Source organism: Hylobates moloch, unplaced genomic scaffold, assembly GCF_009828535.3.
Source record: "Hylobates moloch isolate HMO894 unplaced genomic scaffold, HMol_V3 SCAFFOLD_14, whole genome shotgun sequence".
Taxonomy (NCBI): domain Eukaryota; kingdom Metazoa; phylum Chordata; class Mammalia; order Primates; family Hylobatidae; genus Hylobates; species Hylobates moloch.
In genome coordinates this window covers 253,446-280,234 of record NW_026652289.1, presented here as the reverse complement: position 1 = coordinate 280,234, position 26,789 = coordinate 253,446, and the positions used below count along the sequence as shown (strand labels likewise).

General features: G+C 54.7%; 1 protein-coding gene across 5 annotated transcripts in view; it reads left to right on the top strand.

Annotated features, from left to right (window-relative positions):
• PCNT (pericentrin) overlaps positions 1-26,789 on the top strand; it is a 118,841-nt gene that overhangs the window by 83,715 nt on the left and 8,337 nt on the right. For 3 of the 5 annotated variants that reach the window (XM_058427624.1, XM_032174548.2, XM_058427625.1), the window contains 13 exons: positions 1,340-2,218; positions 2,974-3,129; positions 5,706-6,413; positions 7,799-7,901; positions 11,494-11,648; positions 15,189-15,293; positions 16,971-17,144; positions 17,744-17,939; positions 19,305-19,527; positions 19,803-19,953; positions 20,803-21,489; positions 25,327-25,571; positions 26,394-26,496. In XM_058427624.1, coding sequence (XP_058283607.1) covers positions 1,340-2,218; positions 2,974-3,129; positions 5,706-6,413; positions 7,799-7,901; positions 11,494-11,648; positions 15,189-15,293; positions 16,971-17,144; positions 17,744-17,939; positions 19,305-19,527; positions 19,803-19,953; positions 20,803-21,489; positions 25,327-25,571; positions 26,394-26,496 — 3,885 coding nt within the window. The remainder of the gene's footprint in view (positions 1-1,339; positions 2,219-2,973; positions 3,130-5,705; positions 6,414-7,798; positions 7,902-11,493; positions 11,649-15,188; positions 15,294-16,970; positions 17,145-17,743; positions 17,940-19,304; positions 19,528-19,802; positions 19,954-20,802; positions 21,490-25,326; positions 25,572-26,393; positions 26,497-26,789) is intronic. The other 2 variants (XM_032174549.2, XM_032174550.2) reach the window with 2 other exon arrangements.

Below are 26,789 nucleotides of genomic sequence, written 5' to 3'. Positions count from 1 at the left end.
CTCCAGCCTGGGCGACAGAGCGAGCCTCCGTCAAAAAAAAAAAAAAAAAAAAAGGTTTTGGTGTTTTACATTTAGAGCTACCTTCGTATGCTGGCTCCAGTATTTTAACATGATATATGCGTTGTGATTATGACCGTCTTTAGTGCCCACCCTTTGATTCCAGTTTATTTAGTGCATTTAGGGAATGAGCAAAAGCTGCGTGTAATCAGAATTGTCCTTAAAATTCCTTCACTTGCCTGTAGAGTACAGAGACACGGGCCGTTGCCGCACACAGTAAGGCACTCAAGGGGGAGCAGAATGTGCAGCGGGCATTCGTAGCCCGCAGCTGGGAGGCTGCTTTTGCTAAATGCATGGTGTTGTTCATCGGTGGTAAATGCATAGGAAGGTGTCGTTAACAGCGTCCAAACCAAAGCCACAGGTTCATCCGGTTCCTCTGTCTTTTCTGTAGGCCAGATTTGCATTTGAGTCCAGACTAATTGTGAGGTAGTTCCAGAGAAACCTGGAGTTGTTATGAAACCCTCAGTTTTTTTGGAAGAACATATTAGTCTATAACAAATTGTTTTAAAATTGTTAGAGCACAAATGGATTAGAATTTTTGTATTTTTTGTCATTACCAGTAATGTTATCTTAAGAGAATAGTGTTTGGAGCTATATTGACACAGTTCTCAATCCTAATTTTCCACTTACTGTTTTTGTGCGTTTAGAAAGATGTTTAATATCTCAGTTTCAATTTTCCTGTCTTTAAAGTAGAAACAATCGTATTTCCTTACATGGTCGAGGATTATGTTTCATGACACAAGTAAACTCACTTTGATGCCTGGTGTCACCGAGGTGGCAGTGGCAGTGGCAGAGACGCCTGCATCACCAGCGTCACCATGAGCAGTGTTGGGATGGAAGGGGAGCGTGCCTGGCTCACTGCTTTGTTGGTGCAGATTCTCTGCCTAGGTTTCTTACTTTCCTCCTGGAGTTAGAATGACACCTAAAATCTAATGCACCTTCAGGAAAATCAAACAAATCAAAGTTGTTTAAATATTAACAAAATAACATTTAAAGGGTGGTAAAAGCATCATTCTGTAGACATCCTTGCATGGAAAGTGGCTGCATTAGAGCCTTCATCCCACGATCAGACGTGGAGCACAAGGTGTGCACCAGGGCCCAGTGGCAGCCAAGGCGGGTGTGGAGTGTGTCCAGCACTGGCAGTTTGCTTCTGTGGCTGCTTTGTTTTTCAAGCTGTGGGGTCTTCACTCCAAGAATGCATTCAGGATGTAACGTGTCCTGAAGGAGGGACATTCTGAAGTGGATACATTTAATTTGCCTCTGAAATGTGCTCTCTCTTCAGGTCATATATACCAGAAGTTCTGAGATTGAAGAGCTGAAAGCCACTATTGAAAATCTGCAAGAGAACCAGAAACGATTACAAAAGGAGAAAGCAGAGGAAATTGAACAACTCCATGAAGTCATTGAGAAGCTGCAGCACGAGCTGTCCCTCATGGGGCCCGTGGTGCACGAAGTCAGCGACAGTCAGGCTGGCAGTCTGCAGAGCGAGCTGCTCTGCTCCCAGGCCGGGGGCCCTCATGGGCAGGCCCTGCAGGGCGAGCTCGAGGCTGCGCTGGAAGCCAAGAAGGCCCTGAGCCGGCTGCTGGCTGACCAGGAGCGCGGGCACAGCCAGGCCCTGGAGGCCCTGCAGCAGCGCCTCCAGAGCGCAGAGGAGGCTGCGGAGCGGCAGCTGGCTGAGCTGGAGCACAGTGCAGCTCTCAGGGAGGCTGAGGTCGAAGGCATGGCCTCCCGGATTCAGGAGTTCGAAGCATCCCTGAAAGCAAAGGAAGCGATGATTGCCAAGAGAAATTTAGAAATTGACGCTCTGAACCAGCAGAAGGCGGCACACTCTGCCGAGCTGGAGGCCGTCCTGTTGGCCTTGGCCCGTATCCGCCGCGCCCTGGAGCAGCAGCCCCTGGCAGCCGGGGCGGAGCCTCCTGAGCTGCAGCGGCTCCGAGTGCAGTGTGCCCGCCTCAGCCGCCAGCTGCAGGTGCTGCACCAGCGGTTCCCGAGGTGCCAGGTGGAGCTGGACAGGCGGCAGGCCCGCAGAGCCACAGCTCACACGCGGGTGCCCGGGGCCCACCCACAGCCTCGCATGGATGGTGGTGCCAAGGCCCAGGTCACTGGCGACGTGGAGGCCTCCCATGATGCTGCTTTGGAACCGGTTGTCCCTGACCCACAGGTAGGCCCCCGCCGCGGGCCATGGCAGGGTATTTGTTTCTTACTCTCCTCCTACTCCTTTTCTCCTTTAATGTTAATGACTTCTCTCTGCGCTGGGCACTGGGGGCTGCAGTTGTCATGGTGGCTCATGACACAGCAGAGAAAGGGGGCCTGAAGCTCAGGCCAGCCTGGGCCTGTTCCGGGTCAGTACGCAGTGAAGCTGGGCTGAGGATTTCACTGTTCTGTACCATTTTAAGCTTACTGTTTTAAGCTTTTAAAAACAATTCTTTCTTTCACATGGTAGGGACTGTCCAGTGAAATGGAGCTCACTGTGTGAGGCGGGTCTGCTTAAGCTGCTTCTCTGGTTTCTAATCAAATGGTTTGTCTGTCGATAAGCAGTACCAGTGTGAGATGTGGCGAGCTCTTCTTTTGGAGCTGGAGGCCCTGTCGGGAGTCGTCTTTTAAGGCTTCCACTTGTATTTGAGCAGAACCTTGGGAACTTGGTGCCTACCACCCCCACACCAGCTGGGTCTTTGTAGAGCGGCTCCCACTCTCAGATGCCCCAGTCCACCTTGCTCTGTGGGGTCATCCTGGGTCGGGGCAGCTTCCTGCTGGGTCCTCAGCCCCGTTCCTGTGTGGCCTGCTGTGGACGTTACTGCCACCTCCCTCTGGCATCCCTGCTGGCTGCCGTACTGGCTCCCAGCTCCAGGCCACCTGAGGGGCAGCCCCAGCAACAGCTTCCTGCATGCTCAGCTTTCCTCTGTCTCCTCTGTCAAGGGTGATCTGCAGCCCGTCCTGGTGACGCTGAAGGACGCACCTCTCTGCAAGCAAGAAGGCGTAATGTCAGTGCTCACCGTCTGCCAGAGGCAGCTGCAGTCGGAGCTGCTCTTGGTGAAAAATGAAATGCGCCTGAGTCTGGAGGACGGCGGCAAGGTGTGTGTGGACGGTGGGGGGGAGGCGCGAGGCCCACCTGGGAGAGGCTGGGTGCCGAACATGTGGGTCCTGCCCTGGGCAGAGGCGGGTATTCTGCTGAGGTGACGAGCGCAGTCTGTGCCTGCAGTCTGTGCCTGCAGTGACGTGTTCTCTGAGTCCTTTCTGTTCTGTAACGAGCTGTCCATAACTGTTGTGAAATTTCATACGTGCTTCATTTAAGCCACTCTCTAGAAACAATCAGTTGGGTTTTTTTCTTTTAATTGATACAAATGGATTTAACTGTGCTCAAGGGTTAGTCCCGGGTTGTCTTTTCATGGGAGGACCACATCGCCCCCATGGGCCTCACCTCAGCTCAGTACTTTGATGGCCAGCGTCTGTTTTACTTTGAAAGGCTTCAGATTTATTCTTGTAATCTGTTCACCTCACTCCATATTGTCACTTGAAAAAAAGCTGACACTTCTTTTCCCCGGGGAAGGAGGCTGCACCTTGACAATCTCAAATCGTAGCAGGGTCGAGATTTAGCGAGAAGAGCAGGTGCTGGTGCTTCTCCCACCCAGTGCACCAGGGGCAGGTCCCCAGTGCCCCCTTAGAAACACCTGCGCAGGAGCTGCCCTCTCCTCAGGGTGCATCAGGTGCGGATCTCTGTCAACCAAGCTGGAGTACAGTGATGCGATCTCAGCTCACTGCAACCTCCGCCTCCCGAGTTCAAGTGATTCTCCAGCCTCAGCCTCCTGAGTAGCTGGGACTGCAGGCATGCGCCACCACGCCCAGCTGATTTTTGTATTATTAGTAGAGACGGGGTTTCACCATGTTGGCCAGGCTGGTCTCAAACTCCTGACCTTAGGTGATATGCCCTCCTCAGCCTCCCAAAGTGCTGGGATTACAGGGGTGAGCCACCACGCCCGGCCTTAGATGGCACCTTTTGATGCATTGTCTGCACCTCGCCTCCTCCAGTCCAAGGCCCAGCGCAGCCCCCCTGGACACACAGCCAGCCACCCTGCTCCTCCTTCTCCTCTGGGACACACATCCGTCTACCCTCCTCCTCCTCCCGGACACACAGCCTCCCACTGTCCTCTTCCTCCTCCTTCTCGACACACAACCACCCATCCTGCTCCTCCTCCTCCTGGACACTCAGCCGCCCACCCTGCTCCTCCTCCTCCTTGTGGACACACAGCCACCCACCCTCCTCCACCTCCTCCTGGACACACAGCCACCCACTCTCCTCCACCTCCTCCTGGACACACAGCCGCCCACTCTCCTCCTGCTGGACACACAGCCGCCCACTCTCCTCCACCTCCTCCTGGACACACAGCCGCCCACTCTCCTCCACCTCCTCCTGGACACACAGCCGCCCACCCTCCTCCTGCTGGACACACAGCCACCCACCCTCCTCCTGCTGGACACACAGCCATCCACCCTGCTCTTTCTCCTTCTGCTCCTCCTTGCTGTTTGCTAAATGTGCCCCAGCTACTCCTCCAGGCTCTGAAACCCAGAGGCTCTAACACCAGAAGTGCTGGGCAGGTATTTTATGGTCTCTAGGGTGGCACGGAAGCATGCTTGGTGCTGAAGCCTGCTGAGACCTGGGCTCACCCAAGCCCCTCGCAGCCCTCGTGAGTGTACTGCATGTTGCTGGGACGTTTCTTGCATGAGTACAGGTGCCGCCTGTTCCTGGGTCCACACTGCATGCACCTCATTGGCGTTTAGAGCCTGAAAGATTCTGAATTCCACAGAAATCAGGGAAGGACAGGCCTAGGCCTGCAGTTCTGAGGAGACCCATGAACCTGGTTCACGTGCTTGTCATGTGCTCTCGGGAAATACATCCTGTGTGGAGAGCCCTTCACGTCTCCTGCGGCAAACAGTCTTGGGGCCCTCGTGACGGGAACATTTCTTTGAATTCTTTTTTTTTTTTTTTTGAGACAGAGTCTCGCTCTGTCGCCCAGGCTGGAGTGCAGTGGCGAGATTTTGACTCACTGCAACCTCCACCTCCTGGGTTCAAGCAATTCACTGCCTCAGCCTCCCAAGTAGCTGGGATTACAGGCACCTGCCACCACGCCCAGCTAATTTTTGTATTTTTAGTAGAGACGGGGTTTCACCATTTTGGCCAGGCTCGTCTCAAACTCCTGACCTCGTGATCCACCTGCCTCAGCCTCCCACAGTGCTGGGATTACAGGCATGAGCCACTGCACCCGGCCCATTTCTTTGAATTCTTAAGAGAAAGCTCAGCCCTGCCTGCCAAATTCTTAGAAGTTACACACAAACTCCAAATTCATCACATAAACCACAATTTTGTGTTTTCAGTGCTCAGATATAGAACCTTCCCGTCCTTCTTCCCTTGTATGAAGCTTGTGCCCTCAGTCACTGCAGAAGTAGGTTATGACAGTTGCCTTTTAAGCAAGGAGATGTAAGCCTTGGTTCTGTTTCTCATAGAATTAAATAAACTTGAAATGTGCAGGGCTCGTTGTGGAATCACCCCTGAGTGTTCCGAAACTCCCTGAAATCTGCTCATTAACACCAGACAGGTGCGACTCCTGGTGAGCCAGGTATTCTACCATGTGCCTGTTCTGTTTCACCTGCAGGGTAGGGAAAAAGTACTGGAAGATTGTCAGCTGCCGAAGGTCGATCTCATAGCTCAGGTGAAACAACTTCAGGAAAAACTGAACCGTTTGCTGTATTCCATGACCTTCCAGAATGTGGATGCTGCCGACACCAAATCTCCGTGGCCCTTGGCCTCAGCACACCTGTTGGAGAGCAGCTGGAGTGATGATTCCTGTGACGGAGAAGAGCCTGATACATCACCCCCTGTAGACACGTGTGATGCCAATACAGCCACGGGGGGTGTAACTGATGTTATCAAAAATTGGGATTCCTTGATAACAGATGAAATGCTAGAATCTCCCATTCAAGAAAAATCAGAATGTCAGGACAGGTCCCTTTCTTCACCGACCAGCGTGCTTGGCGGTTCCCGCCACCAGAGCCACACTGCAGAGGCTGGGCCCCGGAAGAGCCCGGTCGGGATGCTGGACCTGTCTTCCTGGAGCTCCCCTGAGGTCCTCAGGAAGGACTGGACCCTGGAGCCCCGGCCCAGCCTCCCCGTGACACCCCACTCAGGAGCCCTGAGCCTGTGCAGTGCCGACACATCCCTGGGGGACAGGGCAGACACCTCGCTGCCACAGACCCAGGGGCCAGGGCTGCTTTGTTCCCTGGGCGTGTCTGCAGCAGCGCTGGCCCTGCAGTGGGCCGAGTCTCCGCCGGCTGACGACCACCATGTGCAGAGGACGGCTGTGGTAGGTGCCCGCTCTGCTCCCAGGCCCTCTGTTCCCGTGGGAATGTGGCCCGCCCGGCGCCATGGCAGCTGCCATTGTTTGTTCATCTCCTGACAGCGCACACCTCGCAGTGCTGTGTGGGGCCAGCTCTGCAGGACTGGCATCATGGGAGCGTTTAGACTATTTCAGTTGTGCAGGTATTTTTAAAATGCCTGAGATGCATTTGCCCGCCTCAAACGTACCCTGGGCATGCTTCTCCACTGACACTCACTCCAACGGGCACAGCCACAGACACGTCTTCGTGTGTGACGGGTTAGGGTTCTTTGTCCAGAATGGTTTTTTAGATTTATGTTTAGGAATGCGTGTGTGTGTGTGTGTGTGTGTGTGTGTGTGTGTGTGTGTGTGTGACGGAGTCTTGCTCTGTCGCCCAGGCTAGAGTACAGTGGTGTGATCTCAGCTCACTGCAGCCTCCACCTCCCCAGGTTCAAGCAATTCTCCTGCCTCAGCTTCCCGAGTAGCTGGGACTACAGGCAAACCTCACTACATCAGGCTAGTTTTTGTAGTTTTAGTAGAGACAGGGTTTCACCATATTGGCCAGGCTGGTCTCAAACTCCTGACCTCATGATCCACCCACCTCAGCCTCCCAAAGTGCTGGGCTTACAGACGTGAGCCACCGTGCCCAGCCAGAAATGCTTCATATTTTTAACAGGTTTCACATATGCTAATTAATTTTAATAATTTATGAGTTAGATCGTATTATTTCTAACATAACCATTTTGGGATTTTGTATATCTTGAGTAGGATAAAATTAAAAATCAGGTATGGTTGGGCTCACGCTTGTAGTCTCAGCACTTTGGGAGGCTGAGGCAGGAGGATTACTTGAGCCCAGGAATTTGAGACCAGGCTGGGTAACACGGTGAGACCCTGTCTCTACAAAAAACATAAAAAATCATCTGCGTGTGCTGGTGCCACCCATGGTCCCTGCTCTTCAGGAGGCTGAGGCAGGAGGATCACTTGACCTCGGGAGGTTGCGGTTGCAGTGAGCCAAGATTGAACCACTGCACTCCAGCCTGGGTGACAGAGTGAGACCCTCCCTCAAAAAATAATAATTTAGCAGATACATATTATTTGAAACATCCATGTACTATCATTTAATGCACAAGAATTTAAATCAGAAATACTTACTATTGGCTACATTAAAATATTCCTAAAGAGCTGTGGGTGAATCTGATTAAATTGTTGGAAGCATTCGACCTGCGCGTGTTCACCAGTTTCGAGTTGTTTCATTTGGGGTCTATGTGGGAAGATAAATTCAGGCCTTTGAAAGTTTTCACCTGGCAAAGTCAGCTCTATGGTGTAATTACTCATTATTTTATGACCATTTAAAAATCTCTCTATCTGAACAGGAGAAAGATGTTGAAGATTTTATCACAACATCCTTTGATTCTCAAGAAACATTAAGTTCACCTCCTCCTGGATTAGAAGGAAAAACTGATAGAAGTGAGAAAAGTGAGTTGGTTGTCTTTCATTTTTAATTTTTTATTTCAGTGGTTTCCTAGCACAGAATAGTCAAAAGAATTCCTGCATCCTTCGCCTGGTTCTGCGTCTGCCCCCTGCTGACCTCCACCCCGGCTCTGCGTTTTGTCGGGTGTGTGCCTGGGGCCTCTTGACTCCTGAAAACACGCCTGTACCTTTCACACAGCGAAGGCCGCCGGCCCGGGCCACACCCCACCCTGGAATGTTCACCCTGATCCAAGGCCGGCACCTCAGCTACAGCTACAGACCTTGCTCAGATTCGCCGATTGTCCCAGTAGTGTCCTTTATGGAAAAGACACCCCAGCTCACAGTCTGTGTTCAGGTGTCTTTGGCAGGATGGAGACTGGGGCGGCGCACGCCATGTTTCCAGGCTCTGCTGCCTTGCCTGCCCACCCTGCCCTTCCCGCCCCTTGGGGTGGACGTCCCTCTCTCTGCTGTGGGTTTTGGGGCACCGGCCCCGGAGAGGAGCCAAGGGGCCGCTGACGGTGGCGTGTCCTTGCTATGGCGCGTGGGGGGCTGCGTCTCCCCGGACCTCATGGCGGGAGGTGCGTGGGCTTGAATTGGGCCTTTGTCTGTGGTGGTGCCTGCCAGGTTTCCTCCTCCCTCCGTGGGAGATGCAGAGACTGAGTATCCTCTTCCCTTTCATGCTAACACCCGCTGGTCTCAGCCTCCCTTGGTTGCCCTGGCCTGGATCAGTTGTGGTGGCGGTTACCTGCCACACTGTACTTTTTTTAATTTCATAACTTTTTCTACAATTGTCTTTTTACAAGTCAGTCACCTTTTGAGGTGCTCTAACTTTTTAAAAAATCTGTTGGATTTTTCAGCGATTTAGTGATTTTTGAGAACGTGGTCACGATTTAATTAGAAATTTTAGTGCTTGCAGAGTAGGGCCAGCAGCTTTTTAATTTTGTTTGTATTTATTCGATGAGTAGTGAGCATGCGGGGTAACAGTTACGGGTGCTGAGAGGACCATTTCCTGAGCAGCCTGTGTCCCAGCTCCCCACTCAGGACTGCAGCTCCCTGGGGATGCCCACATTCGACTCTCAGAAATGTCTTCTTGTATTTGCTTTATTTTCAAACCCTATTTGCTGTTTAAAGTAGCATCTTCAGCCCTCCTAGCCCTTCGCCACGCGCCCCTTGCTACACGAGGTCCAGTCTGCACGCCCTGTGCTGTCGCAGCCAAGGTTTGCCCTTCGAGGACGCGCCCCGTGTTCTAGCAGAGCCGCTGGGAGCGTGCGTCCCCCTCGAGCCACTTTTGTTTTTCTTGGCTCTGTTTCTCCTGTGTTCTTCATTGCTGTCCTAGCACGTGGTGCCCGGGGGAATGTCTTCCAAGCCTTCCAAGCACAGCAGGTGCTTCCCCAACAACTCTCAGGGGCTCCCAGACGGCCCTTTGCCCCTACTCAATGGTCTCTTATTTTTCGAGGCAGGGTCTTGCCGTGTCACGCAGGCTGGAGTTCAGTGGCATAGTCTCGACTCACTGCAGCCTCCACCTCCTGTGCTCAAGTCATCCTCCCACCTTAGCCTTCCAAAGTGCTGTGATTACAGGCGTGAGCCACTGCGCCTGGCCAGCCCCCTCTTTTTTAATGAAACATGTCCCCAGAAGCCTCTGTAGAAAAGGTGTCTGGCAGGTGCTTGTTTTTGAGAACTTCTTCGTCTCCCTGGCGGTTGTCGGTCGGTTGGCTGGGTGCAGACACTTGGGTTGGAAGGTATCGCATGCCTGTCCACCGCCTCCGTGCCTGCGCCCTCCAGTGACTCGCAACCTCGGAGGCCTGCGCGGTCGGGGTGGAGGATTTCCTCGTTCGTCCTTTCTCCAGTCACGGATTCTGTGGTTTTCTCTCTTCTTTTTGTAATTCCTATTATTCAACTATATTGGGCCTCCGGGATTGATTGTCAAATTTTGTTTCCCTGTTTCTACTTCTTTTATTTTTGTTCTCATTTCTAAGAGGTTTTCTTTAGAACTTTATTTTTCAACATTTGTGCTGAGCATTCTGTTTCTGCACTCATATTTTAAATTTCTCAGAACCCTTTCTTATCCTGACTGTTCCTCCCTCCTTTAGCTTTAGCTCCTTGGTTTCTTTCTTTTTTGGGGTGCGTTCTTGAGTTTATTTTGGGCACAGCCAGGTGAGAGGTCCCTGCACCTGGAGGAAGGTGTTGGGCCCTGAGGTGAAGCATGGTTTGTGCTGAAGGCACAGGGTCCGGTGGGACAATGGGGAATGTGGTCTTGGACTTGTGGAGCTCTGACCACCCGCTGGCGGCACCTGCTGGCTGTGATCTCCTCTGGATGGAGTGGGCCGGGGTGCGGTGCTGGGCACCCATGTCTCGGTGGCACTGGGTGACAGTGCCTGCAGCAGTCACATCCCAGAGTTCCTGGTACACGCTGTGGGAGCTGCGGCTCAGGGAGATGCCAGCGTCCTCAGAGATTTCTCAAACACCTGAAGTAGATGATTTCCCCAAAGATTTCTTCATCGTCATCTTTAGCTGAGATATACAGGGCAGAAGTAGGACTTGGCACCATGATTAGGCACAAAGATTCGCAGGCGGTAGGGGTGGCCTGAGGCATTTTGGGGGGTACAGGCAGCGACCCAGCACCCTGCACCCTTGCACTGCCCCTGAGGCCTTCGTGCTGCTCTCTCGGCACTTGCCGCCACTGACAAAAAGCACTTTGTTGGTTCGTTTTGTGAATGACGTGCCCGTTATTTCTCTGAGGGGCCATCGTCATCCTCCGAGGTTGTCCTCTGCGCCTCCCCAGCGTGCTCTCTGCTCAGCAGGCTGTGCCGGGGCATCATCCCCCAGGTGCTCAAGTGCTGCAGCCTCCTCTCCCCAGGGAGCTTTGTCCACACAGGGGCCCCGTCTCGCTGGCATACTCATCCTCCTGCTTTGAAGGTCCAACACCCTTTTTCCAGGGCACCGCCTCCTCGTCTGGGTCTCATGTCCCTGAGACGATCCTGCCTCAGTTTCCAAAGCGCCTCCCTCCCTGTGGGCTGGCGCAGCTGCAGGTCTCCGGGATGGACCAGGGTCCTGTGCATTGGGAGGTTTTGAATTTTCCTCCTTGAGACCCCGTGCCCACCTGACACAGGAGCTGCACGGCAGTGGGGAGCCGCACTGCAGGGACCCCACAGCAGGCACGGTCAGCGTTTCCTGAGCAGTCATTGGATGCCCGTCCGCTGCCTGCCTTAGCTCCGTGGCTGGCGGGGAGGGTGCAGGCCCTGCATGTCCCGCTGCTCTCGAGCTTGCCTGGACCATCTGGGTTTTGTGGAGTCTTTGGGGGCCACGTCTGGAGAAGTGAGCAGAGGTCCCCTAAGGCTGGCGCTGGAATCAGGGACTCAGGCGATGTACTCAACCTGCGAAGTTGGGCTTTCTTACTTGACGTGCGTCATTCTCACCAGGGTTATGTTTTTATGAAAGCATTTTTGGGGCCCATCAGTGTTTTCTCCGTGAGCAGAATCACAGTGTGGTTGTCGCTGGGGGCTGCGGGCCAATCACCCCTGTCCTGTCTCTGCAGTGCGTCCCCTGCGGAACCCCCTGGAGAGCTGTGGGTGGGACCCTGACCCTGTGGTGTTTTTAGGTGACGGCTTGGGTTTTGGAGCAAGACTGAGCCTGCGGTCAGGAGGCCCTGAGGCTCGAACTGCTGGTCCTGTGACCCCTGCTCCCATCTCTGGAAGGTTTCAGCCACTGCAGGAAGCCATGAAGGAGAAGGAAGTGCATCCGAAGCACGTGAAGGTATGGCTGGTAGGGGCGGCCCTCACAGCTTCACATGTGCAGCCTCAGGGCATCCCCCAAGCCCTACGTCCGGCCTTGCCGGGGGAGAGCCTGGGAGGGCCAGCTTTTCCTGGGTGCCTCTGAGCACCTGCATTTTAATGACTCATAGGAGGCAGCCCCATGGTGGCCCCCGAAGCCGCCTGCCCAGCCCTGCACTGGCCCCTTAGGTGGCCACTTCCCATCTGGGCAGGGAGGGTCCTGTGAGCCCGTGGGCAGGTGGTGTTGCCCCGAGTCGCAGAGCGGGCCTATGCCTCCCTCCCGCCTGTGCCCTGTAGAGAAGCCGAGGCACCAGATGCCCCAATGCTCTAGGACTGAGCCGAGTTCTCTTCAGACGATGGGAGAGAAGCCACTCAGCCTCCTTGGAGTCAACTTTGAAGGCAGAATTTTGTGGAACTTTTCATAAGTTTTCTTTTCTCTCCCAGTTCAGCAGATCATTTTATGGTAAAACCATTGACAAAAACTTGGCTAAACAAGTGAGTGATAGAATGATGCCACTACAGGAGCTTGGTCAGGTGGTAAACATATTCCCAAACAAAACAGCTTTCCCCTCAGTGAAACCTCTTCTGAGATTGCACAGTAAGTCCTCACTTCGCGTTGCCCCGAGGTTCCTGGAAGCTGACCTGTGCTGCTGGCCCAGCTCCCGCTGTCTCCGCAGGCCCTGAGGGTGCCTTTGTTACATGTGTTTCAGTCACGGTTTCCAAAACCCATCCATGACGTTAAGTGAGGACTTACTGCATTCAGAATAAAACTTGTTTTACTTCATTTGGCTGGGCACGGTGGCTCATGCCTATAATCCCAGCACTTTGGGAGGCTGAGACAGGGGGATCGTTGGGGCCCAGGAGTTCAAGACCAGCCTGGGCGACATAATAAGACCCCTCTTTGTCAGAACTGAGTCAATTAAACCTCTTTTTTTCATTAAAAAGAAAACTTATTTTACTTTCGTAAACATGGAAATTGGAGCTATTTATTTTTTTAATCAGTTTTTTATTTCTTCTTTGCAATTCCTTTTTTTTTTTTTTTTTTTGGTGAGACAGAGTCTCACTTTGTCACCCAGTGGTGCAGTCACGGCTCACTGCAACCTCTGCCTCCCAAGTAGCTTGGATTATAGGCGTGAGCCACCACACCCAGCTAATTTTTGTATTTTCTGTAGAGATGGAGTGTTGCCATGTTACCCAGGCTGGTCTTGAGCTCCTGAGCTCGAGTGATCTGCCCACCTCAGCCTCCCAAGGTGCTGGGACTACGGTGTGAGCCACAGCGCCTGGCCTCAAATTTTTATACAATATAAAACGTCAAGGAGATGTTTCTGTTGGTGTTTCCTGTGGAAAACAACCTAATATTAGAATTCCTGATTTTTAAGGAATAAATTTGATTAATGTTAACTCTTCATACTTAGGTTTCATAATTTAAAAAGAAAAGCAAAGAAGGCAGGAAAGGCCTCCTGTAGCCCTTGAGGCAGCAGCTGCGAAGTGGAGGAGGAGGGGGATGGGGGGAAGGAAGGCGGGGGAGGGGGAGGAAGAAGAGGAGGAGGAGGGGAGAGGGGAGGAAGAGGAGGAGCTGCTGTCCAGGGAGCACCTCCAGCTTTCAAAGGTCCCAAGTCCAGTTGAAAATCACGAGTTTTTTTTTTCACGGATGTCTCAGACTGTTTCAAACTCAGGGTTTTCCTGTATTGTCTTAATTTCTGGCCTGTGTTTGAGTGTGGAGCCCCAGGGTTGTGCCCACACTGATGCGGCAGTGGGGATCTGAGTGGAGCTGGGTGCTTGCCCTGCTTGGAGGTGGCTCCAGGCGCGTGGGGGACATCTACTGCTCAGATGCAGCCACAGACGCCAAGAGTGTGGTCGACGCTCTAATAGCCCTTGTGACCCCTATACTGAGGAGGCTGAGGTCCTGAGCACAGGTGGGGCCCCGGCCACTCTTGGCCACCTCCGGCCATGCCTGGAATTGAGCCATGAGTGGGCAGGGCAGGTGCTGGAGCTGAGGAAACAAGGACTACCCCCCTGCCCACCGCCGCCGCCACCACCACCGCTGACAGAGCCGCCTGGTCCTGAGTGTGGAGGTGGCAGAACCTTCCCAGCCCTAGTGACTGTGTCTGTGGGACCCCCCAGGCTGCCTCACAGGCCATGTTCTAAGGTGCCCACTGGACTCTGCCCCACTTCCCGGCCTCACGGGAACCGAGCTGCGAGAGCCCCGTGTCACCTGGCGGGTGCATCTCCTCTTTGTAAGAGATGTTTTTAAAATGCATTTTCTCCTCAATACAGGATCTAGAAAAGCATATTAAAAAGAAGGAAATGGCCTGTCCTCTGCAGTTGGAAGGGAGGGACAAGCAGCTTCAGTGTCTGCCCGCTGCCCTGCTCCCCCGGCCCTGCTCCCACTGCACACCCCCCCCAACCCTGCTCCCCCAACCACGGCCTTGCTTCCCCCATCTCCGCTCCTCCCTGCACCACCCCGATCCCCCCAACCCCACCCTGCTCTGCTGTAGACCTCAGTTTGCATCCATCCTATGCCACATACGTTATGTTTAAAGTAAAAGTGTTTTCAGTTGTTAATTATTTTTAAAATAAACGTAGTATGCAATTTGGTTTTACTACTTAAGTGTTAGTATTTGACTTTTTTTGGGCATATCGTTAAAATTATACGAAAGCATATTTTCAGTCAGTCACACCCCATCATAGGCCTCGTCATTGCCTCATTTTGCATTTCCCTCTTTTTGGACTTCATTAGATTATTTTTCTCTTCAGGTTTTTATGCAGATGTGTCCTGTGCTTGGGTGTGTGCTCATGTGGTGGTGACTGCGCGGAGCCTCTGGGCTCTGGGCTCTAGGCTGGTCGTGACACTAGCTTCTCCATAGGGCCATCTGCTAACCCCTCAGCCTCTCTGGCGAGACAGTCAAGTGTGTGTCCAGACACCCACTGCTGCGTACTTGGTGGTATGAAGCAGCCGCCTCATGTTCACAGACCTGTGGGCAGGGCCTGCTGGGGATGGTTTTCTTTGCTCCCCATGCCCGGTACAGGCAGCTTCACCCCACGCTGGTGGTTGGCACTGGCCTCAGCCGGACCATGCACAGAAGCCTCCTGGGTGGCCATTGTGTGGCCTCCTCGTAGTGTCCCAGGAGGGCAGGGAGTGTGTGATGTTTGTGATCTTGCTATGGACATTGGCCTAAAGCCCTGCCCTGAGCTTTGTCCAGGCTTAGACAGGGGACGGTGTCCCCCTCAGGGAGCAGATGGAGTGGAGGAAGTGGCGGGGCCATCTTTAGAGCGGCTTACAGAGAAATTCACTCCAAGCCTGGCTTCCGTGTTGTCTCTCTGAAGCTCGGGAGAGGTGGGCTTGAAAACCTTGTAGCTTGAGAAGTGGGTGCTGCCTGTACGAAGCCAAGGTGGTGCCCTCCCTCTCCACAGCTGCCCGCCCTTCACGGAGTCCTGGCTGCAGCTCGGGGCCGCAGGTGTTATAGAGCGTGGCTGTGTGGGGTGGCAGGCGACTCCCTCCTGACGCACTTTCCCACCACAGGCTTTACTGCAGATGGTGCGTGATGAGAGCCATCAGATCCTGGCGCTGTCAGAAGGCCTTGCACCCCCGAGCTGCGAGCCGCACCCACCCCGGAAGGAAGATGAGGTACAGGACAGCTCGCTCCGTGGGGGAAAGACGCAGGTTTATTTTGCATCTCACACACTTCTTTTCCAAAGGATTTAAGGAGCTTGCGGTAACGGCCGCGTCCTTAGGGCCACGTGGAGACGAGGATTTCTTTTTTTTTTTTTTTTTTTTTTGAGATGGAGTCTCGCTGTCTCTCCCAGGCTGGAGTGCAGTGGCGTAATCTCGGCTCACTGCAACCTCCACCTCCCCGGGTCAAGCAGTTCTCTGCCTCAGCCTCCTGAGTAGCTGGGATTACAAGTGCATGCCACCATGTCCAGCTAATTTTTGTATTTTTAGTAGAGACGGGGTTTCACCATCTTAGCTAGGCTGGTCTTGAACTCCTGACCTCGTGATCCACCCGCCTCGGCCTCCCAAAGTGCTGGGATTACAGGCGTGAGCCACCATGCCTGGCCTAGGATTTTTTTAGCGTGGCCAAGAAGACTGAGGTCCAAGAACCCTGGGGAGGCCTCGCCATCTCCCACAGCCAGCACAGGCTCTCGGGGCAGGTTCCCTGTGGGATGTGGAGGTGTGTGTGGGGCAGAAGGGCTCAGGGCTTTCAGGCCTGTGCCCTATGTGAGCCTGCGGGGAGGCTGAGGGTGGTCTCTCCTGGCCATGTGGCCCTGCGGACTCAGCCCATTCCAGCACTTGTCCCCCAGGGCCTCTCCTCCTGCCACTCAGGTGACTTGCCCTCCGGCCTCTTTCCTCCCCTTGGGTCTCTCCTACCTCCCCCTCCACACCCCAAGCCCCAGCAACTGGACCTCAGGGCCTCACCTCTGTGCTGTCCACCCTGTGCCCCACTTTTCCCCAAGCCCTCCCCATCTCCCTGCCTGTCTGCTTCCAGCACCAGGGCCTGTGGAGCTTGTGGAGTGGGCGCCAAGCCCCATCACGCTCCCTCCCATCTCCGTGCCCGCCCTGTCCTGCCCCTGCGCCTGCCTCTGACTGGGATCAAAGCTTCGTGAGGGAGGGAAGGGCTTTATGCCTGTGCCTGGAACGCTCAGGGTGTGCTGGCGCCTCTGCCCGCACCTCCAGCAGGCCCTGGTTGTGTGCGAGCGGCAGCCTGGCTGGCATTCAGGAGGCTCATCGGTGCTGCACGCCGCCCCTGGGGACCAGTGGGTAGCCCCTTGCAGCCTTAGGTCCCCTCCAGGCCCCGGGCCTCGAAGGTGCAGCAGCAGGAAAAGAGGGAAGGAGCTTTGCTGACATTTTCCTGACCTTACTTTATCATCTTTTTCAGTCTCTTTTGTGCTCATGATGGCAGCCTCTGCTTCTCGTGCCCTGAATGGCCCTGGGCAGTGTGTGTCTTCTCTTCTGTCAAGGTCATTTCTGTTTGAACGGCTGTCCGTCTGCTCAGCTGCCGTAACAGAACACCCCAGACCGGGGGCTTGAACAGCAGACATTGATTTCACCTGTTGTGGCATCGGGGTGCCCACAGGGTTGGATTCTGGTGTAGGCGCCCTTCCTGGTTTGCAGACAGCGCCTCCGTGCTGTGTCCTCACATGATGGAGAGAGCGAGTGAGCTCTGGTGTCTCTTCCTCTTATGAGGCCTCATTTACCCTGAATCACCTCCCGCAGGCCCCATCTCCAAACGCAGTCACACTGCGAACTTTGGGGCACAAGCATGCAGGTGCATTTGTGAGGATGCCACGTTTCTTCCCTCTTTAGGAAGTGCCCACCGCGTGCCCCGATTGGAGAGGGGACCTTCTGCAGGTTGTGCAAGAGGCGTTTGAAAAAGAGCAGGAGATGCAGGGGGTTGGGCTGCAGCCCCGACTCAGTGGCTCAGATCTGGGGGGTCACAGATCCCTGCTCGAAAGGCTGGAGAAGATCATCCGTGAGCAGGTGAGTGTCAGCTCTGCCACCAGGCCTCAGTTTGCCCCAGGGTTCCAGCCCTGGCAGAGAGGGTGACACAGACTGTTTTGTATGTGAATTTCGGTTTGTGTGTTTCTCTCGACCGCTGGAATGTGGCTGTGACTCACCCAGGCGTTCACGCTCAGTCCATGCAGGATGCTGCACTTTTCCACCTGCAGCTGTAACAGGACAGGTGTGCTCGAGATGCACCCTCACGGCCTCACTCTGTTCTGAGATAAGTGGCTAAAGAAACGTTCTCCATTCCTAGTAGCCCCTCCTGGGGTGAGAGGTGCTCTGTGTGCAGGGCTGGGTGGCATTGGTGCCATGGGGACACTAGAAATCCTGTCCCTGCCAGCGTACACATGAGACCTAGTGTTGAGAGTAACTGGCTTGCAGGCCTCACGCAGGGTAGCGCAGCCCAGCCCTGACGCCTGCAGGCCCCAGAGCTGAGGCCCAGCAGCTACCGTGCACCCATCCCAGACTCAGCAGGCTTGTCCCGGCGCAGCGGGTTTTGAGGGCGGGCAGCAGGGAAGGCTGGGGCATGGGGTGGCTGCCCAATGCTCAGGCTGCTTTTCCCATTGTGCCCCCAGGGAGACCTGCAGGAAAAGTCCCTGGAGCATCTTCGCCTGCCGGACCGGAGCAGCCTGCTGTCCGAGATCCAGGCTCTGCGCGCCCAGCTGCGCATGACGCACCTGCAGAACCAGGAGAAGCTGCAGCACTTGCACACAGCGCTGACAAGCGCGGAGTCGCGTGGGAGCCAGCAGGAGCACCAGCTGCGCAGGCAGGGTGGGTGCCACTGTCTGCTGCCTGTGGGGCCCGGCCTCTGCACCTGCCCACCCAACACTCACCTGTGTGGCCTTGGGAGCAGAAGGTGGTGACAGGGCATCATCTTGTCAAGCCCCTGAGTGTTGCCATGGTTGTCAGCTGATAGAACTGAGCAGAAAGGACCCTGGAGACAGGCAGCGCTGGGTGGGGCTGGCACGGAGGCCTCACTCTTGGGCCTGGTGTGGGCAAGAGGGGCCTGGGTTGGGCTTTTGAGTGCTGGCAGATTCTTGGGAGCTCGTGCTAGAGTTCAGGAATGTCTTGTAGGTTTCTACATTTAATTTAGCTTCTTCGGGAGTTTTTATGTAGATGCTCAGGTCATCTGTGGGTAAGTAACGATTTTTTGTTACCTTGTGGGTAAGTAACGATTTTTCTTGCCCACGTTCTCTCGCATGCTGTGCCGTCAGCTGTGTGGCAGATGCCGTTCCCTGCTCTTAGTTTTGGGGGCAGGAGCTGGTTTCGTACCCTTGCATGTGGGGTCAGGCGCCCTTGGTCAGCTTGGGGAAGTGCCCTCTGTTCCTAGTTTTGGATTCCGTCAAGGGGAACGGCCTTGCAATTCAGCCCACAGCCCTTGTCCCAGCGCCCGTGCCCTTTGTGCTCTCTGGGGCTGGGGGCCGGTGCTGTGCGAGCGCTCGTGAGGGGCACGGTGGGGCTGGCTCTGTGCACGTGCTCGTGAGGGGCACGGGCGGGGGGTGCCGGTGCTGTGCATGTCCTTGTGAGGGGCATGGTGGGGCCGCCGGCGCTGTGCAAATGCTCGTGAGGGGCACAGGGGGGCCGGCACCATGCGGTCACTCGTGAGGGGCATGGGGGGGTGGGCCGGTGCTGTCCGAGTGCTCGTGAGGGGCACTGGTCTGTTTTCTGTTGTGCCTTTTTGGTCTTGGTGCTGGGTAGCACCAGCCCCATGGGGGTGCGGGAAGTATTTGGGAAGTAGCCCCTCCGCCCTCCGTTGTCTAGAATTGGGGTTATTTCTTCCTTAAGTTTCGGGAGAATTTTCCAGTAAAGCCACCTGGGCCTGGAGCTGCCTCTGTTGGAGGCAGTTTAGGGTGTGAGTGGGGGTGGGGTGGCGTTTTTAGGACGGCCCCAGGGCTGTATCACTCCTGGGCTCTGTGTGCTCCCGGCCAGGAGGGTGGGCCCCGGAAGGAAATGGGCCCAGAGGGCAGAATTGAGCATCCTGGTTCCACCCGCAGTGAAAGCTTCTAGTCCACAGAACCTCCTTTCTTCCCGAAGCACATACACCCCACGCCCCCACGAGTCTGTCTCTAACCTGGTGTCACTTGTGCAGCACAAGGAGCTCATGGGGGCCTGTTTCTGTTCTTTTGTCTTTCTCAGTTGAACTGCTGGCTTATAAAGTAGAGCAGGAGAAGTGCATTGCTGGTGACTTGCAGAAGACGCTGAGTGAGGAGCAAGAGAAAGCAAACGGCGTGCAGAGGCTCCTGGCGGCGGAGCAGATTGTGGTGAGAGATTTGAAGTCCGACCTCTGTGAGAGCAGGCAGAAGAACGAACGGCTGTCCCGGTCCCTGTGCGAGGCGCAGCAGGAGGTCCTCCAGCTGAGGTGCGCCTGATCCACCTTCCCCGGGCGCTGGCGGAGTCTCCCCGTTGTGGTCATGGTTTTCTTGGTCATGAAGGGACACAGAACCTCTGGTGGGCCGCAGTTGGGCAGCCCCAGGGGCACCGTGCCCTGCTGTCCCCGGGTTGATAATCCTGTGGTGGGGGGTGAAGCACATGCGTGGGACCTATCAGGGCTCTGCCTCCCCTCCTGGAGCTCCCAGCCCCCGGGAGCATACTCTGGCCCATGTGGTCAGATTGTTCTGTGATGTCTCCATGCAGATCCATGCTGAGCAGTAAGGAGAACGAGCTGAAGGCCGCACTTCAGGAGCTGGAGAGTGAGCAGGGGAAGGGGCGTTGCCTGCAGAGCCAGCTGGAGGAGGAGCAGCTGCGGCACCTGCAGAGGGAGGGCCAGAGTGCCAAGGCCCTGGAGGTAACAGGGCGTCAGGGCAAGGCAGCTGGCATGGGCTGTGTCCACTGGAAGCCTGAAGCCATGCTCCTCTTTCATCCTCCTTTTCCTGTTCTTCATGGCAGTGTGCCCAGTTGACAGCAGTGTGACGTAGCAGGATAGGGCTGTGTTTTCAGGTAAAATTGCACCTTGGTGTAGTGGCAGCCACCACAGGGCGAACAGTGCGGTGACCCGTGGTGGCACAATGCCCCTCTGGGAGCCCCCGCTGTCCCTGAGCACTTGCTGTGGAGATGGACACAGCCTCCTCGCTGGCATCCAGACAGAGCGCAGCCTCAGAGCTCTGAGCACAAGGCAGGCTGATGGTGGGGGCCCTCTGCTTTGTATGGCAGAGGCCCAGCCGGCGTCCTGTGGCGTCCGAGCAAGTCTGCGCCAGCTCCATGGGTTATGGCTTTCAGCGTGGGAGTGGTGGTTCATAGCAAGCTGGGTGTGTATCTCTGAGCCTCTTTGGTGGAGCGATTTTCTGAAGAGGGGGCAGGAGCCTCTGGTGGAGTGATTTTCTGGAGAGGGGGCGGGTAGGGGACATCTTTGAATCATTTTCTGGAGAGGGACAGACAGGGAGCATCTCTGAACCCAGGATGCGTATGTGCAGCTACTCAACACCACTTACAAAAAAAGTGTGTCATCTCCGCTGTCTGGGTTTTTTGTTACTTGATGAACTAGCAAAAAAATCTTGCCCCTACATATGGCTAGTAGGGTGCATTTCAAAAGGTAGAATTGCTGGGCTAAAGTATATAAACAAATGTGGACAGGAAAACCATGCAGACGCTTTTCCTCTTGATTCAGTGTCTCCCATCGTATGTGTTTGGTGTCTAGGAGCTGCAGGCATCTTTGGAGACACAGCGTGCTCAGAGCAGTCAACTCTGTGTGGCACTGAAACACGAGCAGACGGCCAAGGACAACCTGCAGAAGGAGCTGCGCATCGAGCACTCACGCTGCGAGGCCTTGCTGGCTCAGGAGCGGAGCCAGCTCTCTGAGCTCCAGAAGGACCTTGCGGCTGAGAAGAGCCGCACCCTGGAGCTGTCAGAGGCCTTGCGGCATGAGCGGCTGCTGACCGAGCAGCTGAGCCAGAGGACACAGGAGGCTTGCGTGCACCAGGACACACAGGCCCATCACGCTCTGCTGCGGAAGCTGAAGGAGGAGAAGTCCCGGGTGGTGGACTTGCAAGCGATGCTTGAAAAGGTGCAGCAGCAAGCCCTGCGTTGTCAGCAGCAGCTTGAGACTGAGGCTCAGAAGCACTGTGAGGCGCTCAGGAGAGAAAAGGAGGTAAGTGCCACACTGAAGTCGACGGTGGAAGCCCTGCACACCCAAAAACGAGAGCCGAGATGCTCTCTGGAGAGAGAGAGGGAGAAACCAGTGTGGTTGCAGGCAGAATTAGAGCAGTCACACCCACGGTTGAAAGAGCAAGAAGGACGCAAGGCTGCGAGGAGGAGCGCGGAGGCCAGGCAGAGCCCAGCGGCTGCGGAGCAATGGAGGAAGTGGCAGAGAGACAAGGAGAAGCTGGTGAGAGCCGCCTGCCGGCGGAGCGTCCACACTTAAAAACGATAAGCAGTTGGAGTTAGGATGGTTCATGTGGGGGACGCGAGATTTACGTATGGCCCTCTGATGTGGTCTGCCCTGGCCTGTGTGCCCTGATGCTGGCACCACACTGCTGTTACTGTAGCTTTCTAGAAAGTATTGAAATCAGGAAGTGTGATTTCTCCAACTTCGTTCTTCCTCTTCAAGATAGTTTCAGCTCTGTGAGGCTTCTTGCTATTCCACAGGAATTTGAGGATTGGTGTGTATTTCTGCAGAACCTGCCATTGGGATTTTCTTAGAGATGGCATTAAATGTGCTGATCGCTCTGGGTAGTATTGACATCTGGACAGTGTGAGGTCTTTTGATCCACGATTACAGAATGTGTCCCTCCATTTAATTAGGTTTTTTTTTTTGAGATAGGGTCTGGCTCTGTCACCCAGGCTGGAGTGCAGTGATGTGATCTCAGCTCACTGCAATCGCTGCCTCCTAGGTTCAAGCGATTCTTCTGCCTCGGCCGCTCATGTAGCTGGGACTGCAGGCACATGCCACCACGCCTGGCTAATTTTTGGATTACTAGAGACAGAGTTTTCCATGTTGGCCAGGCTGGTCTCAAACTCCTGACCTCAGGTGATCCGCCCGCCTCGGCCTCTCAGACTGCTGGGATTGCAGGCGTCAGCCACCACGCTTGGCTGTTTACTTAGGCCTTCTTTAGTTTCTTTCAGTAGTGTTTCATTGCTTTCAAAATATAAGTTTTATACTTTTGTTAAATTTATTTACTTATTTTTTTGAGATAGAGTCTCATTCCATCACTCAGGCTGGAGTGCAGTGGCACGAACTCAACAATGTTGAATAGAAGGGATGAGAGCAGGCTGGGCATGGTGGCTGATGCCTGTAATCCCAGCACTTTGGGAGGCCAAGGCGGGCAGATCACTTGAGGTCAGGAGTTCGAGACCAGCCTGGCCAACATGGCGAAAGCCCATTTCTACTAAAAATACAAAAATTAGCCGGGCATGGTAGTGTGCACCTGTAATCCCAGCTATTCGGGAGGCTGAGGCAGGAGAATTGCTTGAACCCCACAAGGCGGAGGTTGCAGTGAGCCGGGATTGCACCACTGCACTTCAGCCTGGGCAACAAGAGGGAGATTCCATCTCAAAAAAACAAAAAAACAAAAAGAAAACTCTTCGGAATAGTCGTAGTTTTTTTATCTCCAGAAGCCTTGGAGAGTGGGGAGGTGGTTTGGTGGTGCAGACAGTGTGGCCAAGCATGGCAGGGGCGTCTACACAGGACCCCAGCTGAGGGTGAGACGTGGTGTGTGTTTGCCTTTCTCCTGGGCCAGGGCTCTACCTTTCATGGAATGCTCAAACGAGTCTTTGCTTTTTGAGAACTTCCTGAAACCACGCCCGAAGTTGCCAGCCAAAACCTTTTATTTAATTTTGATTGTTTATTAAACAGAATAGTAACATGAGTGCTTAGAAAATATTTTCTAAGTTGCATTAGTAACTTGCTTCAGGGTGCACATTGACCTGTATTTTGAGTGAGGTGGCCCTTCCAGAGTGATTTTTTGAGGCAGAGTCTCGCTCTGTCTTCCAGGCTGGAGTGCAATGGCACGATCTTGGCTCACTGCAGCCTCCACCTCCCAGGTTCAAGTGATTCTCCTGCCTCAGCCTCCTGAGTAGCTGGGATTACAGGTGCAGGTCACCACATCCAGCCCAGCTAATTTTTGTATTTTGAGTAGAGACGGGGTTTCACCATGTTGGTCAGGCTGGTCTTGAACTCCTGACGTTGTGATCTGCCCACCTTGGCCTCCCAAAGTGCTGGATTACAGGCGTGAGCCACCAGGCCCGGCCTCCAGAGTGGTTTTTACTGAGGATAGTGAATTCGATCTGGATTATAGAACCCTTCTCTAGCTGTAGCCATGGAAGCCTCCCAAGATAGTGGCATGCCGGAGACAATTCCATATTTTCTAAATAATATAATCTCATTAGTTTCTCTGTATCTTACTTTCCTTACTAGAAAATAGAAAAGAGACTCATTCCTGTTTAAGAGGCCCGAGCATTGAGTGAGGCGCTGTCAGGAGGGTAGAGTCTGAGCTGCACCCTGGTCACTGCAGTGGCAGGGGTGCTGGTGCCATGCAGTGCGGGCTCAGCTGTGGGTCCTCTGGGCTGGGGCGGCCTCAGCTCAGTGCTGGGGCGGCCTCAGCTCAGTGCTGGGGCTCCCTCCCTGACACGGCAAAGCCGCCTCTGTGTGTCTGCGTCTTGGGTCTCTTCCCGCTGGATCTGTCTTTGTGTTGTCACAAGGAGGCCCCAGCGGCGCTGCTGGGAATCCGAGGCCCTTCAGAGGCTGCTTCGTCCTTCTTTGCCCTATTGTGCAATAGACCTTCTGTCCCCTGCCTGGCGGGAGTCGGGCCGTGGGCAGGGGTTCAGGCGCTTGCTGACACGCTTCTCCCGGGCACCAGACATGGCCTGTGCCCCCGTCCTGCAGAAGGAAAGGCTGCTGCTCCTTGAGGTCTGGCTTAGGAGCCCAGGCCCACGTGGCCACCCAGGCTCAGCCCCAGGGGTGCACTCAGGCTCATACGTGTGTGCACATTCCCATGCACAGATGTGCCTGTCCGTGACTATGCTGGTATGAACGTCTGGGCGTGTGCGTGTACATGTGCGGATGAGTGGGACCAGGGCACAGGGAAGCGTCATCCGGTCTGTTTCAGCTTCTCAGGCTCCTCTCCTTTGGACCCCGCGTGCTTGCCCTGGGCCTAATGAAAGCCTGATAGTTTTAAAAACTACTATGGAAACGCTTTTACCACTGAATCATTCTGGGGTGTGATTCAGCTGCCTCCGTGCTGGAGGGACACAGAGCAGCACAGCACGAGGGTGTGCAGTGTGTCGGCTGTGGGTCCCAGTGCAGGACCACAGAGGCCGCCTGCCCGAGGGCCTGTTTCTGGTCTGCAAGGGGCCTCCCCTGTAACGCGGCTGTGTTTTGGGCTTTTGCTTGGCAGTTTTTTTTTTTTTTTTTTTTTTTGTAGATGGAGTCTCACTCTGTCGCCAGGCTGGAGTGCAGTGGCGCAATCTCGGCTCACTGTAACCTCTACCTTCTAGGTTCAGTGATTCTCCTGCCTCAGCTTCCCAAGTAGCTGGGATTACAGGTCCGCGCCACCACGCCCAGCTAATTTTTATATTTTTAGTAGAGACGGGGTTTCCTCATGTTGGCCAGACTGGTCTCGAACTCCTGACCTCAGGTGATCCGCTTGCTGCGGCCTCCCAAAGTGCTGGTATTACAGGTGTGAGCCACCACACCCTGCTGGCAGTTTTGTTTCTTGTTTTCCATTGTTTTGTTTTGTTCTGTTTTGTTTTGAGATGGAGTCTCACTCTGTCGCCCAGGCTGGAGTGCAGTGGTGCGATCTCAGCTCACTGCAAGCTCCACCTCCCAGGTTCACGCCATTCTCCTGCCTCAGCCTCCCGAGTAGCTGGGACTACAGGCGCCCGCCACCACACCCAGCTAATTTTTGTATTTTTAGTAGAGACGGGGTTTCACCGTGTTAGCCAGAATGGTCTTTCTCTCCTGACCTCGTGATCCACCCGCCTCAGCCTCCCAAAGTGCTGGGATTACAGGCGTGAGCCACCGTGCCCGGCAATTTTTTGTATTTTTAGTAGAGATGGGGTTTGACTGTGTTGGCCAGGATGGTCTCAATCTCCTGACCTCGTGATCTGCCCGCCTCGGCTTCCCAAAGTGCTGGGATTACAGGCATGAGCCACCGCGCCCGGCCGGCAGTTTTGTTTTTGGACACTGACGTGAACGTTTTCTCTGTCTTTTTTCTGTTAACAACAGCGAGAATTAGAGCTGCAGCGTCAGCGTGACTTGCATAAGATCAAGCAGCTTCAGCAGACGGTGAGAGACCTGGAGTCGAAGGACGAGGTGCCTGGCAGCCGCCTCCACCTGGGTTCTGCCCGCAGGGCTGCTGGCTCGGATGCAGACCACCTCCGGGAACAGCAGCGAGAGCTAGAGGCGATGAGGCAGCAGCTGCTCTCTGCTGCCCGGCTTCTCACCAGCTTCGCCAGCCAGGCTGTGGACAGGTGTGCACCCACGCCACCTGGCGCTCGCTGGTCCCTTGCAGCCACCCCTCTGTCCCAGACCCGTCCCCAGGGCTTGGGCGCGTCTGGTGTGAGGCCCCTGCTCCTTTGCACTTAATGCTCTAGTCCTCCTCCTGGGACGTTCCTGAGGGATTCTGGATTGGCAGGATGGCATATTCATATTCTAACGTCAGAGAGAAAAATCCTGTGATTCAAAATACGCCTGATGTGAGGCTTCCATGTTCCTTTGAGGGTTGGCTTCGTTCTGTTTACACTCTGTGTAGTTGCTCACCACCCACAGGGTCGGGTTTGGAGCCTCCTGTGCCCCCCCCGGCTGGCGCTGCCCAGTGTCACTCAAGGCCACTCACACCCAGGATGACGATCGTGATATTTCATATGGGCAGAAAGGGTAATGCTAATGTTTGTCTTTTTCCCTATCCACAGAAACTCAGCAAATACAGTTCTCCTTTCTACACTTGGACTTAATATATAGAGCAGCATGATTTCTAAGCAAAGTTTCACTTAGGACAGCATTTTAAATCATTCATTCCAGAGGAAAGCCACGGGGCCAGGCAGGCGGTGGCTTCCCATGCTCAGTGGCGCGCCTCCCGGCTAGAGGTTTCTGAGCTCTGCAGAAGCGTCCAGCCACAGGCCTGTTGCCCCCGTGGGCCTCTGACTCTGCCTCACGGCTGGACGAAGTGATTCACACACAGGCTCCTCAGGAACCTGTCGCCTCGTCTCTCTTGAGCCACGAGCTCTTGTTTAGTTTTGGATAATGGTCACTTGGGGTGCATAGCACCTTTAAGTGCCCATTTATTTTTACAGGACAGTTAATGATTGGACGTCATCCAGTGAGAAAGCAGCGATGTCTTTACTGCACACGTTGGAGGAGCTGAAGTCTGACTTGAGCAGGCCCACCTCCTCCCAGGTAAGGGGTGAGCGCCCCCAGGTCCCTGCCCCGGCTCCTCCCCCAGAGGGGCCTCTCGGCAGCTTTGTGGTTTCTTTTTCACGCTGCCCAGTTCTTCCTCCCTCGCTGCCTTCTCTGAATTCATGGTTGCTATCTGGGTGAGTGGGTGGGGTCGACCCTGTGGGCCGAGTGGGGACGGATGTCCTCCATGTCCTGGGGCACTTGTGTGGTCTTCAGGGGCTGAGCCCTGCGGCCCATGGAATGCTGTGTGACTGTGTGGACCCCCCTCACGTGCTGCTCACTGTGCATGACCC